This window comes from Halichoeres trimaculatus, unplaced genomic scaffold (genome assembly GCF_033239565.1).
Source record: "Halichoeres trimaculatus isolate MK-OKI-2021-1 unplaced genomic scaffold, fHalTri1.1 fHalTri1_scaffold_3, whole genome shotgun sequence".
NCBI lineage: Eukaryota > Metazoa > Chordata > Actinopteri > Labriformes > Labridae > Halichoeres > Halichoeres trimaculatus.
Window position 1 is genome coordinate 23,980,503 of NW_027437181.1, and position 15,878 is coordinate 23,996,380.

General features: G+C 42.5%; 1 protein-coding gene across 2 annotated transcripts in view; it reads right to left on the minus strand.

Annotated features, from left to right (window-relative positions):
- Nucleotides 1–15,878, minus strand: part of sema4bb (sema domain, immunoglobulin domain (Ig), transmembrane domain (TM) and short cytoplasmic domain, (semaphorin) 4Bb) — a 60,789-nt gene that overhangs the window by 12,433 nt on the left and 32,478 nt on the right. For both annotated transcript variants that reach the window (XM_074666303.1, XM_074666304.1), the window contains exons 3-8: nucleotides 8,527–8,687; nucleotides 8,238–8,300; nucleotides 7,592–7,690; nucleotides 4,593–4,704; nucleotides 4,028–4,144; nucleotides 3,528–3,685 (exon numbers count right to left, since the gene is read on the minus strand). In XM_074666303.1, the coding sequence (XP_074522404.1) occupies nucleotides 3,528–3,685; nucleotides 4,028–4,144; nucleotides 4,593–4,704; nucleotides 7,592–7,690; nucleotides 8,238–8,300; nucleotides 8,527–8,687 (710 nt within the window). The remainder of the gene's footprint in view (nucleotides 1–3,527; nucleotides 3,686–4,027; nucleotides 4,145–4,592; nucleotides 4,705–7,591; nucleotides 7,691–8,237; nucleotides 8,301–8,526; nucleotides 8,688–15,878) is intronic.

Here is a 15,878-nt window from a genome sequence, read left to right on the forward strand (position 1 = left end):
TGGGACTGATGCCTGGCCTGGAAGCCAATTACTAGGCTGTGGTGGTAGCGTGTCCACATAATGAGGAGCCCACATTCCTGCTCCCTCAGCTGTCCACGCTGTTGTTGCTGTGCTCCGCTGCGCAGCTTGTACTTTCAATCGCATCGACCACTCCTCTCAAAAGTCACCCTCCACAATAACTCTCCTCTTTGTTTCGCAATACACCACTATTTTATTGAAACTTCACCTTTCAGATTCAGGAAAGAGAAACTTAAAAAATTGTGCCACACTATGTTTATAATCTGCCTGCTTCCCTTGGTCCCTCCGTGTGCACACCTGAATAAACAAAGAAAGAAGGAGTGGAAGAAGGGAGGGGGACATTTGGGAGAAAGGGGGAAAAGAAACAACTCGGAAGCAGATTTATTTGGCAAACTCAAGTAAAACAGTAGTTGCAACACCATGAAAACACTGACAAGCCTTTGATTTATTTTATCTGCAGTGAAACATGTCATCTTTGGAAGTTAAAACACTATCTGCCAAGATTAACGTCCAAAATATTCAAATAATACAAAACCACGTTCACACATTTCTGGCCTTGGTCTGGTGCACAGGGAGAAAAGGGAGTTCATGCTTTCTGTCAGCGTGTTACAGATACTGAGGCCGCTCACAGGGAGGGGCCTTCATACCTCTGTGTTACCCAACTCTGATCTGAGTTCAGCACTTTCTGCTCAGGGAGTGCACAGGTTGTGTGCTCAAAGTTTATACTTTTCTGACAACAACATAAAAAAAGGAATAAGTAGAAAGAAGAGGGTTTCCAGCTGCGACGGTTACCTTGAGATGTTTTAAACTGCTCTGTAGTGACAGACTAGTCTTTATTCTGCTCTTAGGCTCCATTATACAAAGCTGTGTCTACAGAGGGAGACAGGAAAGTGTTAAAGTGAAGAGGAGAGGTACTGGGAGGCAGACAGGTGCATGCAGAAGAAGTGGCTCGCAGCTGATGGAGGAAATTAAAGGAATTTAAATGTGAGCTTGATTTTCACAGCCTGCATCAAAACCAGGGCTGAACGATTTTGGAAAATAATCTAATTGCGATATATTTTTTTTACCAATATTGTGATTGCGATTTAGCATGCAATTTTTTGGGGGGTTATGTTTATCTCCTACGTTGGTAAGACCAACACAACAAAGGTTACTGTAACATAAAAACAATTTTTCCTGTATGCCAGGCCTACATGTCATGTTTACAAATTACATATACCTTTTTTTAACAATTACAGTCACAGTAGAATATTGACTGATTGATTTAACTTCAGGCCTTATAGACCTGTAATAAAATTATCATTAATTACCTTGGATAAAACCAGAGAAAGGAACAAAGTACTGCAGAATGAGAGGCCTGTTATAAACAATAAATCCAAAATTAAATTTAAATCCTCTGGTCTATAGATCTCACATAAAATACAGTGCAGAAATATAAATAAGACTAAATCTCTGGCTCAACCACTGAAATATGTCAACATGTGGAATGCACTTTTTTATAAAAATGAAAAAGAAACACTGTGTTAACATAAATTTAAATATTAATTGTATAAAAATCTTACTGATCTCTCATTAGTAACAAAACACAAACTAAAGTAAATGCACTTTCAAATATTTTTTTGTTTGTTTTCTAATTGCAGCCTTTGCGATTTGAAAATTGCATTCTGTTACATTGCGATGTCGGTTTAAATTCAATCAATTGTTCACCCCTAATCAAAACCTCACTCTATGTTTCAGCTCTGACTCAGAGTGATGTGAACAACACACTAGTATGATACGTACATTTGAACATACAAACAAGGGGATGTTCACGTTTTGGGACGTTGTTGTATCTGATGTGTGCTGCGTCTAAAAATCCACAATAAACCCACCTAAATTCACAGATGTACTTCTCAACCAAACTTACACATGACAATCTGTGGAAAGTTTTCTTCTGTGGCAAAAGCTGTTAAAATAACCTTAAGTACTGTACATATGAGCTGCTGTTAGCCTGTTATAACTGCGTTATAACCTTTTATAATGTTCAACTGGACAAGAAGCTCCCAAGCATCACTGTAAAGTTTCTGAGTGTGTGTGCTTTGCAGCTTGGATCAATGTTGTGCTTTGAGAACTTTTTCTCCAAAGGAGATACTAAACAAACTGCACTGCCCCAATGGCTGTGCATTTTAACTAACAGCCATGTTTCCATGGGAAGTATCAGTGACAAGCATATTTTTAACACTACACTCTGCTCACTAAATTTTCATCAACTCTTGAGGAAAGCAAACATCTCCTACTGGTGTGATGAGGGCAGCTGATGTGATTGTTTATGTCTGAGACTTCAGGGACTTTACTCCTGAGTCATGGACTAAAATATAACATACATGTAAAGCAGGTGTACTTTAAAAACTGAACAGAGGGATGAATTCCTTTGCGTCACCTTGACACACTTGTTTGTAAATGCTCTCAGGCTTTGACCCAGCACTCTGGAGAATAAAGCACCTGCATCACTGCTGCACTGCCACAGACTCTGAAAAGAAAGCAGTGTGGAGAACGAGGGCTGCTGCATTCCTCGGAAATAAAAGCGCTTTATAGAGCAGAGAAAGCCATTCTTCTGTCTCTATTGCACAGTTCATCTGCAGTGAGTTGCCACAGTCTGGGGCCTTTCTGTCAATGATTTCCATATATAGAACCCAGAAGGTGCTCCGCTGACTTACAGAGGTGTCGCAGCGCCGAATGGCAGAGACTAGCAGGACCAAGTCATTAAGCTGTCACTTAAGATTACATGCTGTCCCCACGATTATTCACATTAATGCCTCCATGAACAAGAGCAACAGTCAGGGAGGATGCCGAGTGTGTGTGTATCATCATGTGGCTTTATAGCCCTTTAATTGATCTGATGACAGGTGAAAAGAGAAGAAGTCTGCTGTTGGTTTTTCAGGGACCAAACTGAACCCTCAGAGAGGGAGGAGGGGTATGACGTCAGTGGATGAAATGACGTGAGTAAATTCTGCAGTTGCTACAGTTTGCCTGCAACAAAAACAGGCCATAGTGTAGAGTGGAAAAAAAAAAGCATTTCATATTGCTGCGAAGCCCTCTTGAATACTAATAAAGCCTGCAAAGCTCAAAGCGCTGGTGGAGAAAGGCAACGAGCTTGAGGGACGGACTGGTGCAGCTGACATTGTGAGGGAGATGGAAGGAGAAAGGGAGATGACATTGCAGAGGAAAAAGGGAGGGAGGGCATCGTGGTGAGGAGGAGGATGATGATTCAGGCAAGGGGAAACCAAATCTGTTGAAAACATGTTTTACGCCGTCAAACAGAGAAAGCTTTAATGTACCAGTGACAAGTTTCCATTGCATGCACTGGCACAGTTAAATGTTAGCAAACGTGCTGTGACATGGCAGCGTCCCGCCTTCTTTTGAGGTAATTGTATCAGGATTAAGGAGAGGAAGGTTGAACCCTGCTGCTCCTCTTATGTTTCTGCATAAATGTCTGGTGGAAAACCTCAGCACGACCCCAGGTGTCTTACCTTACACACGCGAGCAATCCTCGACACAATGGTGTTGTCAAAGAAGTCAAATTCTTTCCCCGCCTCGCTGAAAAAGAAGTAAATCTTGTCATCGTCTCCCACGGGGTTTCCTATTGGCTGGCTCTCCTCGATGTAAGCCGACCCCACAAAGACTGGATCTGTTAGAAATAGAAAAAACACACATAGGAAATATGTGTTTAGAGAGAGATGTTAAACCTTTATCGTATACACAAGGGAACTATTTTTCAGCCCCTTTTATCACTTTGGTGCCATCATACCTTTAAGGAGAGTGTGCAAAGGAAAGTGTGTGTGCGCGCGTGTGTCTGGTGGTTTTTGAAGTGCATGTGCTATGACTGATACGGCTTGTCATTGCTCTCGGTCTGCATGCATCTGCGACTAATGATCGCTACTTTTCTGAGCTTATCTGCTCTGTTGGGTACATAATGGAAGATGTGTGGAGAGAAAACACAGTTTATCGTCTGGGTTGAATTGGAGTTTACCTTGCAGCCACTTTAAAGAGTTCTCCGTCTTCAGAGCCGTTCCCTGACCCAAACTCTTGTAAATGACTGGCTCGTTCCCTTGGAAGTTGCTGACAGTCCCAGTGTACAATTCACCATCTGGCAGAATAAAGAGCAGAGACTGTGAGACGTAGAACGAGGAGCCTGATTTGACATTAATTAAACATACCAACATGTAAAGGAATGATCTGCTGGGGGCTTTCTTCACTGAGGCCGATCAAGTCTGAAGTAGTGTGGAGTGAACTGAGAGCAGTCAGAGAGGCTGCTTAGACAAATCATTTCTTCCACTTAAATCCAGCTCAATTATTCCCTAATTGCTTGTTACAGAAGTTAAACACAAACAGAGTCTGCTGGTGTCCGGTCATTTATCAGAAAGACAGACACAGACAGATGACACTGGCAGGCGAATCATGGCTCATTACTAAATCAAAGTGGCAGTTTGCATCTCAGTCACTCCAGAGAGAAGTCGCACATAACGTCGTTCTCATGATAAATGTTTACTGTGGCCTGACGAGAACAAAAAACACATTGTTGTGTCGCTTCATACCGACGATGATGGCCGTGGATTTGTACTCTGGATTAAAGGGGCAGCGGCTGCGTCCGTCCTCCATCACGACCTCGCCCACTTCATCTCTCTCCAGCGTGAACGTTGATGTGTTCTGGAGACACACACAGCACATGTCCCTCAGGCACAGTCCAATTAAAGTCTACTTATGGTAAAGAGTGAGCTAAAGAGAGCCCAGCAACCTCCTGCTCTTTCTCTACATTTATCTTTAGCAAACTGATACACACTGAATGATAATTTAGTGTGTACCGGCAGTCTGGTAACTTAGGTATTTGAGGTAAAATATTATTTGTATAGTAAGAAAATAAGAATAAGCACTATGTGCTTGTCTGGACACCTCATAAAAACATCATCACTGTTGATTAAGAGCCTGATGTTCAAAACATTTTTACTAAAAATTCCATTAAAAAATGAAAACCAACACTAAAGAAAACAATTCTGATGGTTTAAGTTTAATCTCATTTTCAAAAATAAATAGTCCCTTTATTTCAATATTTACTCTTTATATGTGAGATTTGCTTTAATGCTGCTGTTTCAGGAAAACACTGAGCATTAAAAAAAGAAGCTTCCAGGCCCACTTATCGAGATGAGTGTCAAGAGTTGCAAGAGAAATACCCCAATAGAGACAATCAGAAAGTATTAAAAGATGCACTCAATTCATGCAAGTTTGTTCTTTTTCATGGGATTCGTTAAAAATACTACTTATAAAAAATAAATAAATAATAAAATAAAAAAAAAGCCACCCTTGTCCTTAAACTGTTCCAAACAACTTTTCCTGATGTCCGTCTTCAGGAAGTGTGTGTGTGTGTGTGTGTGTGTGTGTGTGTGTGTGTGTGTGTGTGTGTGTGTGTGTGTGTTTTAAACAGGCAGAGGGTGTGTTTCATAATAAGGCTGATGACAAAAACAAAGATTTGGTTTCAGTCAATAAACAACTGTTGACCACTGCTTTGTTGATCCATGCTGTCTTATCTATGTCACACAGTGTGTTTTAGCGAAGTGGTCCCCAACCTTTTACCCGCCATGGACCGACTATTCTTCTGTCTCCTCACTGGCTCTTTTACCCTGCCTAAAGAAACTTTCCGAAGATGTTTACTTTGTGTCCATTTTGCAAGCTTGGGGGGTTTGGCTTCAAGAATCAGTCTTAGACAAATATGACAGAGAGAATCTGGTTATCAAAATAAAACATCATTCAGAATCAGATAATAAATCAAACTGAAATAATAAAAGTTGAGTATTTTTTATGTGCGGCCCTGTACCAACTGACTCACGGACCGGGGATTGGGGACCACTGTGTTTGTGTGTATGCTAGGTAGAGCCTGTGTAACATCATATTAACATTTCTGGACACATATGATAATTTAATATGTTAGCCTCGTTACATCTGAGATAAAAGAACTGACAATTTTAGACCAAAGGCTGTATAAAACATGGATGTAGTCTCAACGACATCACCCGTCTGTTTCTGAAACGGAAAATGAAGCACATCGGCTAAAGCGGCCATATTAGTATTGGGGGCTTCGCCTACAGCCTGTCGGTCACGTGACCCTCAGGTGTGCCTTTTTATTGGGGTTGATCGCGATCTTAACATCTTCTGAACGGCCAAGTTAGAAAAAGTTCACCCCTCGTACACTGGGTGTCGTTAGTAAAATTAGCGACTCAGACAGGAGACGTTTTTTGAACCAGGCTGTATAAAGGTTAATTTCTGCTTTGAAAACAGCTTTTTTTTGGCTTGGTGTGTTTGTGACTTCCGGTACTTCTGGGGCCAGCCTCAAGCTGACACTTGACAAACAGCAGATTTTAGCACTTCCGCATTGTCTTATATTCCAGACCGGAGGTTGCCGCTTGTACTAGACACAAAAAAGACACATTTTTGGGGCTCGAGCCAGCAACTATTCGATTTTAGATTTTTTTTAACTAATGACACAAAATTATACAAAGTACCTTTCAGATATTTCCATAAAAACTGAGGTGATTTGTAGTTGCACCACCAAAACTTTTCAACACAGATGATTTGTGCAGTTTCAGTGATAATTGTCATTTGAAGCTCATCTGAAAGTATCTTGGCACAGAGCACCACAGAGGACTTTGTCCTCGTCACTCATAATGATGTGTGGGCAACTCCTTGACTTAGAAATAACTTGTTCCATTTACAACTAATCAAATCTATCTAAACGTGCCTCCGCTTGGAAAATCTTCCCATGCTCCATCGTGATGAGTTATTGTTACACTCAGGCCTTGTTTTAATTCATGTCTGTCACATGTTTACTGGGTCTGCTTGGCTTCAGTATATTGCTGCCTGTGAAATCCAAGGAGACAGGACAGCTAAAAAAACAAAACATTTATTAATGTTCAAATTATGCATCTCTGAGAGCATCTGGACCGTAGGAATTCCCTGAATGACACAAACATAAACAGACACACGCACACACTCTCTGGATCTGGACTCTATCATCATGACGAGTGTTCATCCAGCCCATCGGGGCTCAGAGTTGCCTGGAATCCCAGTTCACGGCCTTAAGTCTGACAAGGTCATCTTCAGTCTGAGATTTCCAGTTATTTTCTTCCTCACTGACGTCAAAGGGCAGAGTTTAATACCCTGCTTTAAGAGCCGAGCTGTCGCCAAGCTTGACTACCCCCCCATCACTAAAATCAATGTCATCCCGGTTACCAATGCTCCAGATTTACTCCTCCGCAACAGATCTTGTGCTTCCCTCTTGCTGGAAACCACACAGCTTGTGTACCCCCTGTTGACTTGTCTGGCTAAAGTGCCTCAGCAGCATTTGGTTACGCCTGGATAACTACAGATCCAATACTGACATGGTGGATAAAACAGCTTGATTCTCTAAGAACACAGGAGAAATGCTCAGAAATTCATAGCTGTGCTCGCAAAAGAAGCGGAGCAAAGTGAAAATCAAGATTTTTCTTCTGACAGATGGAGAAAAATCAACTTTTGGAGGTTAGAAAGGGAACTTAATACTCACAATGTAGGCGCAAATAGGGCTGAAGGCGTATGTGCCACACACATAGAGATGAGTGCTGTTCAGCCGCAGGAGGATTTTGATGTAATTGAAGCAATCAGTCTGGAAGGGGAAGAAATTGAAGAGAGAAATTGAAAGAACATTCTTACAACTGCACATGCTTTTTTGAGAAATCCTTAAACCACTGTGCCAGTCAAATACTCCAGAAAGGGCTTGATACAAATTGTTAGAAACATGAAAATGCTTTGGGGAAAACCTTGCAGCATCTCTCAGCTTCTCTGTAATACACAGGCATGGTTGTACTGTGCGGTACAAAGAGTACCAAGGTTTGTCGCCTAGGGATACAACAGCTGGCATGACAACACAGTAATAGACAGAGCAAGAAGCAGCAGCCGTGCACACACTCTCAAAAAGGAGCAATTCCCAGTCGAGCCTGCACACTTGATGAATCTATTTGTAAGAAGTGGAAAGGTTTGTCAACAGAGCATTCAGTTTATCTTCTCAAAACAGAAGTGAAACGATTCAGAGAGCACTGCAAGGAAAAAACAAACACCTGCACAAGTAAAACTCATCCTTTCCATCCTGTCTGTACAGAACTTTTTTTCCTGAGGTGTTTTCATTATTGTGCAGCAGAAAAGACGACGCTCACCTCCAGGTTCTTCCCTTTGAAGCTGCATTCCTCTCTCTTTCCAGCAGGAGTGCCCCACGTCAGCTGAGGATGAAAAAGAAAACCCTAAATAAGTGATGCAGAGTACAGGAAACCATGCTGATTTTTATGAGGGTGTTTCTTCAATGTCAAAATGAACATAGAGGTCCTGGTGAGGTGTATAAAGATGAATCAACTCATGGAGTGAACTGTTGAGATGTTCATATTAAGGCTTTTTAGCCCACCCTCACTTTCACTTTTGCCTCCTCTGATCCATTTGACTAGTACTCACGTTCTTCTGCAGCTTGGTCTTGCTGTTTTCGGCCAGGCTGAGAGCAAACAGCGCCTCCCGCGCTCCAACATACAGCATGTCGTCCTCTTGGCTGAGCAGCAGAGAGGTGTAATTGAAGACGCCGTCCACAGAGAATCTCTTGGCCGACCTTTCCTTTGCATCTGGGAAAAAGAGCAAGAGAAAAAACACACGCACTCTGGAGATTATTATCGCACAAGAGGAGCAGACTGGTACAGAGCATTATCCTGATAATGGAAGAACAAGAACACACAGAAAAGTGCTCACAAGCACATAAAAAGGTCCTCAATTACAGAGCTGGCAATTTTGCAAAGCTGTTAAGAAAGTTTTTGCCTTCTGCAGCAGGGGCACAGCGATTAATGATTTATACATCAAACTGTATTTTTAATAAATGCATGTTGGGAATGTTTAAGAGCTTCAAAGGGATCCAGCCTTCATCCTATCATTATAACTTATGTTCACAGCATTTGACAGAAGAATTCTGAAAAAGTTGAGATTAATTTTTCAAATCTGACCAAGTTTTTTTTTTGCATTCCCCACATTGGCTTTATTTTCAGCAATAGAGCTTGCAGCATTATATCAACACAGGATACCACAGTCCTTCAGTGTTTCATCATTTTCAGCACTCCAAGGAAATCTGTTTTTGTCTAACAGGGCTTCACCGAGAGCCACAAATTCAACAGCCAGAACAGGTGGAAAAACATCCTGTTGCTTTATCTGCAGTGTAACAAACAGTGGTAACTTTCAGTCAGATCAATTTAAACAAAAAGGGAAAAACTGTCATCGAGCAGCTTGTCATCTCTGTATCCTCTGACTCTCCACTCTGTTTATCCTCTCTCTGGTGGCACCCAACACCGTTGCTCTGTGAAAACATGTCACATGTGTGCCAGAGAGCCACGTCCACACTTTCCTGTGCTGGCCTGCTCCTCTGCTCTCTGTGCTGGCATCGGAGTAAAAGCCTCTCCAGCTCAACACCAATCCAAATCTCCTTCATTCTGCTGCTGGCCAACCCTCTTCAAGTGGATCTCTTTAGGAGTGAGCTGTAAGTCAAATGAGTTACTTTTTCCCCCTGTATCAGTCCCTGGCCTGCAGAATCAAGTGGTTCTTGTTATGAAGTGCAGATTCAATGAACACATTTTAGCATTTCATTTCAACTGGTGATCCTCTGCAGCAGCATAAGCAGCAGTTTTTAACAAACTTCGGAGAGGTTTGGATTGGTTTTTGGAGCCTGTTTGTGTCACAGAGCACCTCGAACTTCACCTACCACGAGCCTCAGCTGCTCTTCAACATGTAAACCAGTTTACAGTCATCAGGATCTTTAGACAAACAACCGAGTTTGGTTTCATCAGTATCTGATGGTTGGATATTCTGATGTCTATCAACATGACGAACACTCTTCCAGAGGTCATCAAAGACATGGGATATGTGAAAGCAAATATTTGTTCATCCTCTGCTTACATACTTTGCATCCTGTGCACTTTTTCTCCATCTTTGTGAATGTTTATCCATTTCCTCTCATTCCAAACATATTAAACACACTCCACGTGCTCCCCAAGCCAAAAATGCTGGGGGTCACACTCTCTATTTGCTTGTCCAAATAAGATTACGGGCTCGTATCGGGAGTCGTCAACAATAATATTTGCTGCAGTTAAACCATTTACAGCCCTCTCCCCGTGTATAACCAGCTAAATGAATTCAAATTTAGACTCTTCTGAAGGCAGGGGGGAAAAGAGAGACCAGCAGTCGGTTTATCTTCAGCACTCCAGGTGGTTCACTGGACCGTGATGCAAATGGAGGCAGTAAACAGCAATAAACGTTTACAACCCGCGACTTAAACTTTTCAATGTGCTCACAAACAAATGGTTGGACTAACACTCAAGGCGCTTTGGCAGATGATTGTCTTCCTCTTATGGGAGGGAGAGCCAGCTGCACAAGCCAGATCTTGTCCAAAAATCAAATCTTAGGCTCTCTACAGTTCAACAGCGCTCATTCTGTTCAAAACGTTTTGACATCTGGAGTCAATGAAGAGAGGGGCCTGTCGTTAAAACCAAGGGAGGGGATAGGTTTAAAAAAAATTATGAAAAAGAGTTCCTATTGTCATGCTTAGGAAGAAAACTCTTTTACAGAGGAAGAAAATCTAGTTTATTTCGAGGTAAAGTCAGTCTGTTAAAAATGTCCTAAATGCTCCTAAAGTGAGCTACCCAGAGTCCCGATGGACCCTGCAGCTGGCAGACAATGGAGAGCTTTCTCCTCTCCCAACAGGGGGGACATATCATTGCTTCTCTGTCACAGCTCCCCTGAGTCTTATCCATCCACTGGAACCAAAAACAGCATATTAAACATCTCTGACATGAATCACAGCGACGTCCTCTTAGACAGACAACAAAATAACGAGCAGAGGAAAGCAAACTCATAAAGGAGCTACTTTGCAGGAAGATATGTGTGTGTGTGTGTGTGTGTGTGGGAGGGGCTGAGGTCGGGGTACTGAGTGGGAGTTGCGGTAACCAGGACGATTGGATTAAGATGTTGACCTATGAAGAAACATGCAGTCAGGGGGAAACTGTTACGAAAGCACTGTGAGATGGGATTCTGATACGAGCAGGTCAAGCTGCAACACACGTCAGAGCTGTATCAAGCTGAAGAAACTCAACACCTCTCCTCTTTTTTCTCTATCATCCACAGATGTTGGCTCTTTCATGCTCTTTCCAGTGCAGCAGATCAGCTGTGGGTTTTGACACGGTGGCTGCAGAATGTCAGGCATCTGCAGGACATTTCGCAGCCAGGCTCCAGGTTCATACATCACTAGCCTGTTTAATCAGCTGGCTGTCACCAGGCTGGACTTTAACCTCTGCTAATGCTCATCACATCACACCCACCATCAATATGGCTGCTTTATTGCTGGAGCTGAATTGGAAAGTGGCACAGGTTCTTTAAATTTTATCCCTGAAAGTCAAGCTTTATTTATTGGCTTCTATTCTCTGAGGTTATGGAAAGCTACAGGCTGTGAAAGTATTTAGTCAAACAGACTGGAGTGCAGGGGCCATGTTCAAAGGATGCATCATTTAATGACAGTCTCCAGCTGATAGACTCTGTAAAACTATTCAAAGGCAATGTGTTTCTTTGCAGGCAAAAAGTTACATCCCAGGGAAGAGATGAGGATAAAAACTTAATTTTACCAGCTTTTTCTTTAATTTGAGGTGAAGACGGCTGGATCGAAATCAGACCACTGAGGGTTTCAGTGAGCAGCTGCTCTGTGATCACAGTAATGTTTGCTTTGTACAGAAAGAAGCAGAGTAACTCTGTGCATACACAACCAACAGCTACTTCTGATTATTTAAAGATGTTTTTACAAAGCAGCTCAGTGAGACTGTAACCATAGTACTTCAACAGTAAAAAAAGTGCTTTAACTGAACTTTGACTCCTGTGTGACCCGTGTCAAAACACTACAGTGAAATTAATTGATATTTTCCTTTGTCTGAGTGTCTTCAGTCACACTGGAGCTGTGTGTACTCTGTGTGCTCCCTCACCATCAGGTAACTAAGATATCATCACAGGGTGCCAGTTCACAGACACAGTCTGGCTGAGTAATAAAACCCATGCCAGCACTTTGGCAGGCGTCATATTTCAGAGCAAACAGGGCAGGATCAACCTATTTTTCTAAGGTTTAATAGTACTCCGAGGGCGGGGCCATTGATCCACTGCTTGGTAGGTATACGCTTGCCAAGAGGCTCCTAAAAGCCCCGACTGTAAACATGCCCCAGATTTACTAAAGCAGCATGAGCCAAGTCACAAGGCGAGGGGGCAATGGGGACAAAGGGGTTCACTTGCAGTCTGGGCAGAGAAAGCCCAGAAGAGAGCAGAGGGGAGCAGAGCTGATATTAATCTCACAGTGAGCTCTGCTATCGTACATGTGAGGCACAAACAGAAAAAAGGAACCTCTTCTCTTTGCCAAGCAAGGCTACACAACGGCGCACAGCTTCAAGGCTCTCTGTTTGACTTGATTTGACGATGAGGCTCAAAGCAGAGCTGCAGCTCCCTGACAGAAGCCCAGAGAAGTCACTGCAAGGTCATCTGGGCTCTGCTTCTCCTGTTATTTCGGCAAAGTGGTGGTTGTTTACTGGCCGCTGACTACTGGCATCCAAACACAGCTCTGTTCTTTGCTGCTGTAGTGTGTCAGCCAAATCAGAGCAGAAACCCTGTTTGTCTGCACAGTAAGAGGACACACGCCTCAGATGACAACACCGAACAGGTTGGGGGAAAATTGAAAATGGACTTCACATATTTTCTCCAATTTTTACACAAACATTTTACTCAGGCTCTGGTGACGACGCTCGAGCCACATGACTACATTCTGTTTCTGTCAAATCACACTTCCCTCGGCTGTAAATAACAACCGAAGGCGCTGAATCTGTATCAGACGGCGTGTGACGTCTGCGGTATCTGTGCGTCTCACAAATGTGCTGCTCTGTTTGGAGTCACTGCGAATCATTGTGTGAGGCTGCAGCAATTTTGTGCCTTCTATGTGATGTGTGTTATCCTCATTTTCACGTGTGTGTGAGACAGAGTACACACACACACACACCAACACACACATCATACTGAGGAACAGCTGCACCTTGCAGATAATAACCAGAGCCTGTCAGTGTGTAAGTCCAGTGTTTGTTGTGTGTGTGTGTGTGAAGGGATTATGCAGTAAAAAGGTGTAAATGGTGCCACATGATTACATGTGCAGGCTCAGAATCAGGGCAAACACAGAAAATAACCCAAAATGACTGAATATTTTCGATGACTGTTTATGAGTCGAGAGCACTGTTGAGGCTGTAAAATGCTGAAAAACAACCCTTTTACCATGAGAAGAAAAAACATCTTCCAGACGCACATACACTGAGGATGAGGTCAGCGCACCGAGCACTGCGTTCATCCAAAAGCAGAGAACAAGAGGCTGACACACACATGATGCTCTGCTCTGTAATTATTGGCTCTTAGGTGTCATCCTGATGCACTCCGCGTTGGCACGCACCCAACCAGCACTCAGAGCAGCAGAGCGATGGAGCGCAGTGGTCTATCATGGCTGAAAGCTTTCGAAATCCTGGATATTAGCTTGGAGAGACAGAGAGAGACAGAGAGAGACACTCTGTGGAATTTGAGTGAGTTATTCAAACACGGAGAGGCAGGGACACATAGTTGGTGTTATTTCTTCACACACAGACACACACACACACACACACACAAATTCAAAACAGACGTGTCTGTGCTTGTCATGTGTGGGGTGCCTCTTCAACACGTTTCTTTCAATCCTCTTTGTACCCAGTGTCTTCGACAGTAAGACGCAGTGTCTGTCACTGGGTTCTGGTAAATGAAGGTTTCTTCAGAGCTTAACCTGAGAAGAGCAAAGTGTTTCTGAGCAGGCTTACAACCAGTGGAGATGATTGTGACTAAACCTGAAGGAATCAGAAATCAGAACTGGGTTTTATAAAGTCACTATTTTCCAGCTTTAAGTTTCCCAATCCTTTGGCATTTAGTGCAGACAGGGCCACACTTACATTATCCATACACTTCTTTCCGTCTCTGTCTATAATTCAACTACTTTCTCTATTTATCTTATTTTCTCTATTTTTTTATCAAACTGTTTCGTTTAAGGGTACAGTTTTATTTGAGCTTGTTGAATACACTACTTAATAAAAAAAGTCATTACAACATGTGTTAATAGGATTATACTTATAATCCTTGACATTTTCAAGTAAGCAAACACCACTTCTTTCCTGTAACAGCTACTGAGTTTAAAACATTCTGTAATTACGGTTCAAGACATTCGTTGTCCTTGATGAAAGCAGAACAGGGACTTGTGCACTTTGTATTCAGCACTAGGGATGGGTAGCGAATTAGGTATTGACCAAATTCTGTCTGTGGTACCAAGTACTGATTCACGTAAAATCAAATGGTACCATGTTTAGGTACCCAGAGGCATCCTTGTGACTGTGAGAGAGTAGAAGAGTTGGCAATTTTCCATGCTGGACTTGAACACAGCATTGCAAGGTTATATCTTGAAGGATAAATATGTAAAATTGGAAATCTTTGAGATTTTATAATTAAACAATTCAATATTATTTACCACGTAAACACCATAGACAAAAAAAAAGGACGTCATCTTGCTCTGTTCCACAAAAACTGCTCCCCCTGGTGACTGGCTGCAGTATAGGTAAAAAATATCCGGCCTCTCCAGCCATTCTAGATGGGCTGTGGTCAAAGTTTTAAAAAATTAATATGCCTCATAGAAATGTTTCTCACATCTGATTGCTATGGTGGCTTGAAGATATCATTTGGCTGTTTTGTATTCAAGTCCTCTTTTTTCCCGAAAAGTTTAGTTTTCATTCGTTATACAAGGTAAAAAACTAGTTTTTACGTTACGTTTAACAATGATTGACAGCTGCTGTTCTCATGTTTTTTTTTCGGGGATTGTTAAATATGTCAGGAGTTAGAGTCATGAAGTGTTTGGACTCTAGAAGGAAAAAAATATATATCATTTTTGTCACCAGGCTCCACTCAGATTCTCCCAGAATCCCTCACAGTCTCTACTGCGCAGACTCTGGCTGCACAACTGCTACCAATGGCAGCGCCTGGCTTCAAAACGGTACAATGGTAAATGGCGGAGCCGCGCTGTCCACTCTATATACAGTCTATGGTAAACACACACCAAAGCACCGAAAATTGGTACCTTTGAGTACTGATACCGATCACTAGGTACTGGGGATCCGCACCGTATCGTTTCAAACGTGAAAGGTACCCATCCCTATTCAGCACAGTAGTTTAAAAAGATGACAACAGTTTCTGGAAAATAATATTTGTGTTACTGTGAAGCAGTCACAGGAAATCAAATATTTTCACCCCTTGAGGTTACTCAGGAGTCTATCAATAACACGAAACAAGGACAGAGCGCCTTTAGATTAGAACCGAGGATAAAGGGATCATTTTTTGAAGCTCAGACAAGTGGACTAGAGGAGGAAATGTGTCATTTGACTTGTGCTGCAAGCTTTCAAAGCCATCCTGCCTGCACAGATTCATCAGTGGTTTCTGCTCAAACAGGAATCCCACAGAACAGTTTGAATCATCTCCCCTGCCATTTCTTGCATCAAAACTTGTCGATTTTAAGGGCAGCGGTGGAGCCGGTGCAGTGTGCTGAGTGCACTCACTTTGTACCGGCATGTGTTGAAGGTCGCTGAGTGATACTACAGCACACAGACACAAAGCTCTGACCTGTGTGTATGTCTGTGTGTGGTTTGTGAATCTTTAGAGAGGTACTTGATGAGGAGAGCAGGACTCTGAGTCACATTTGA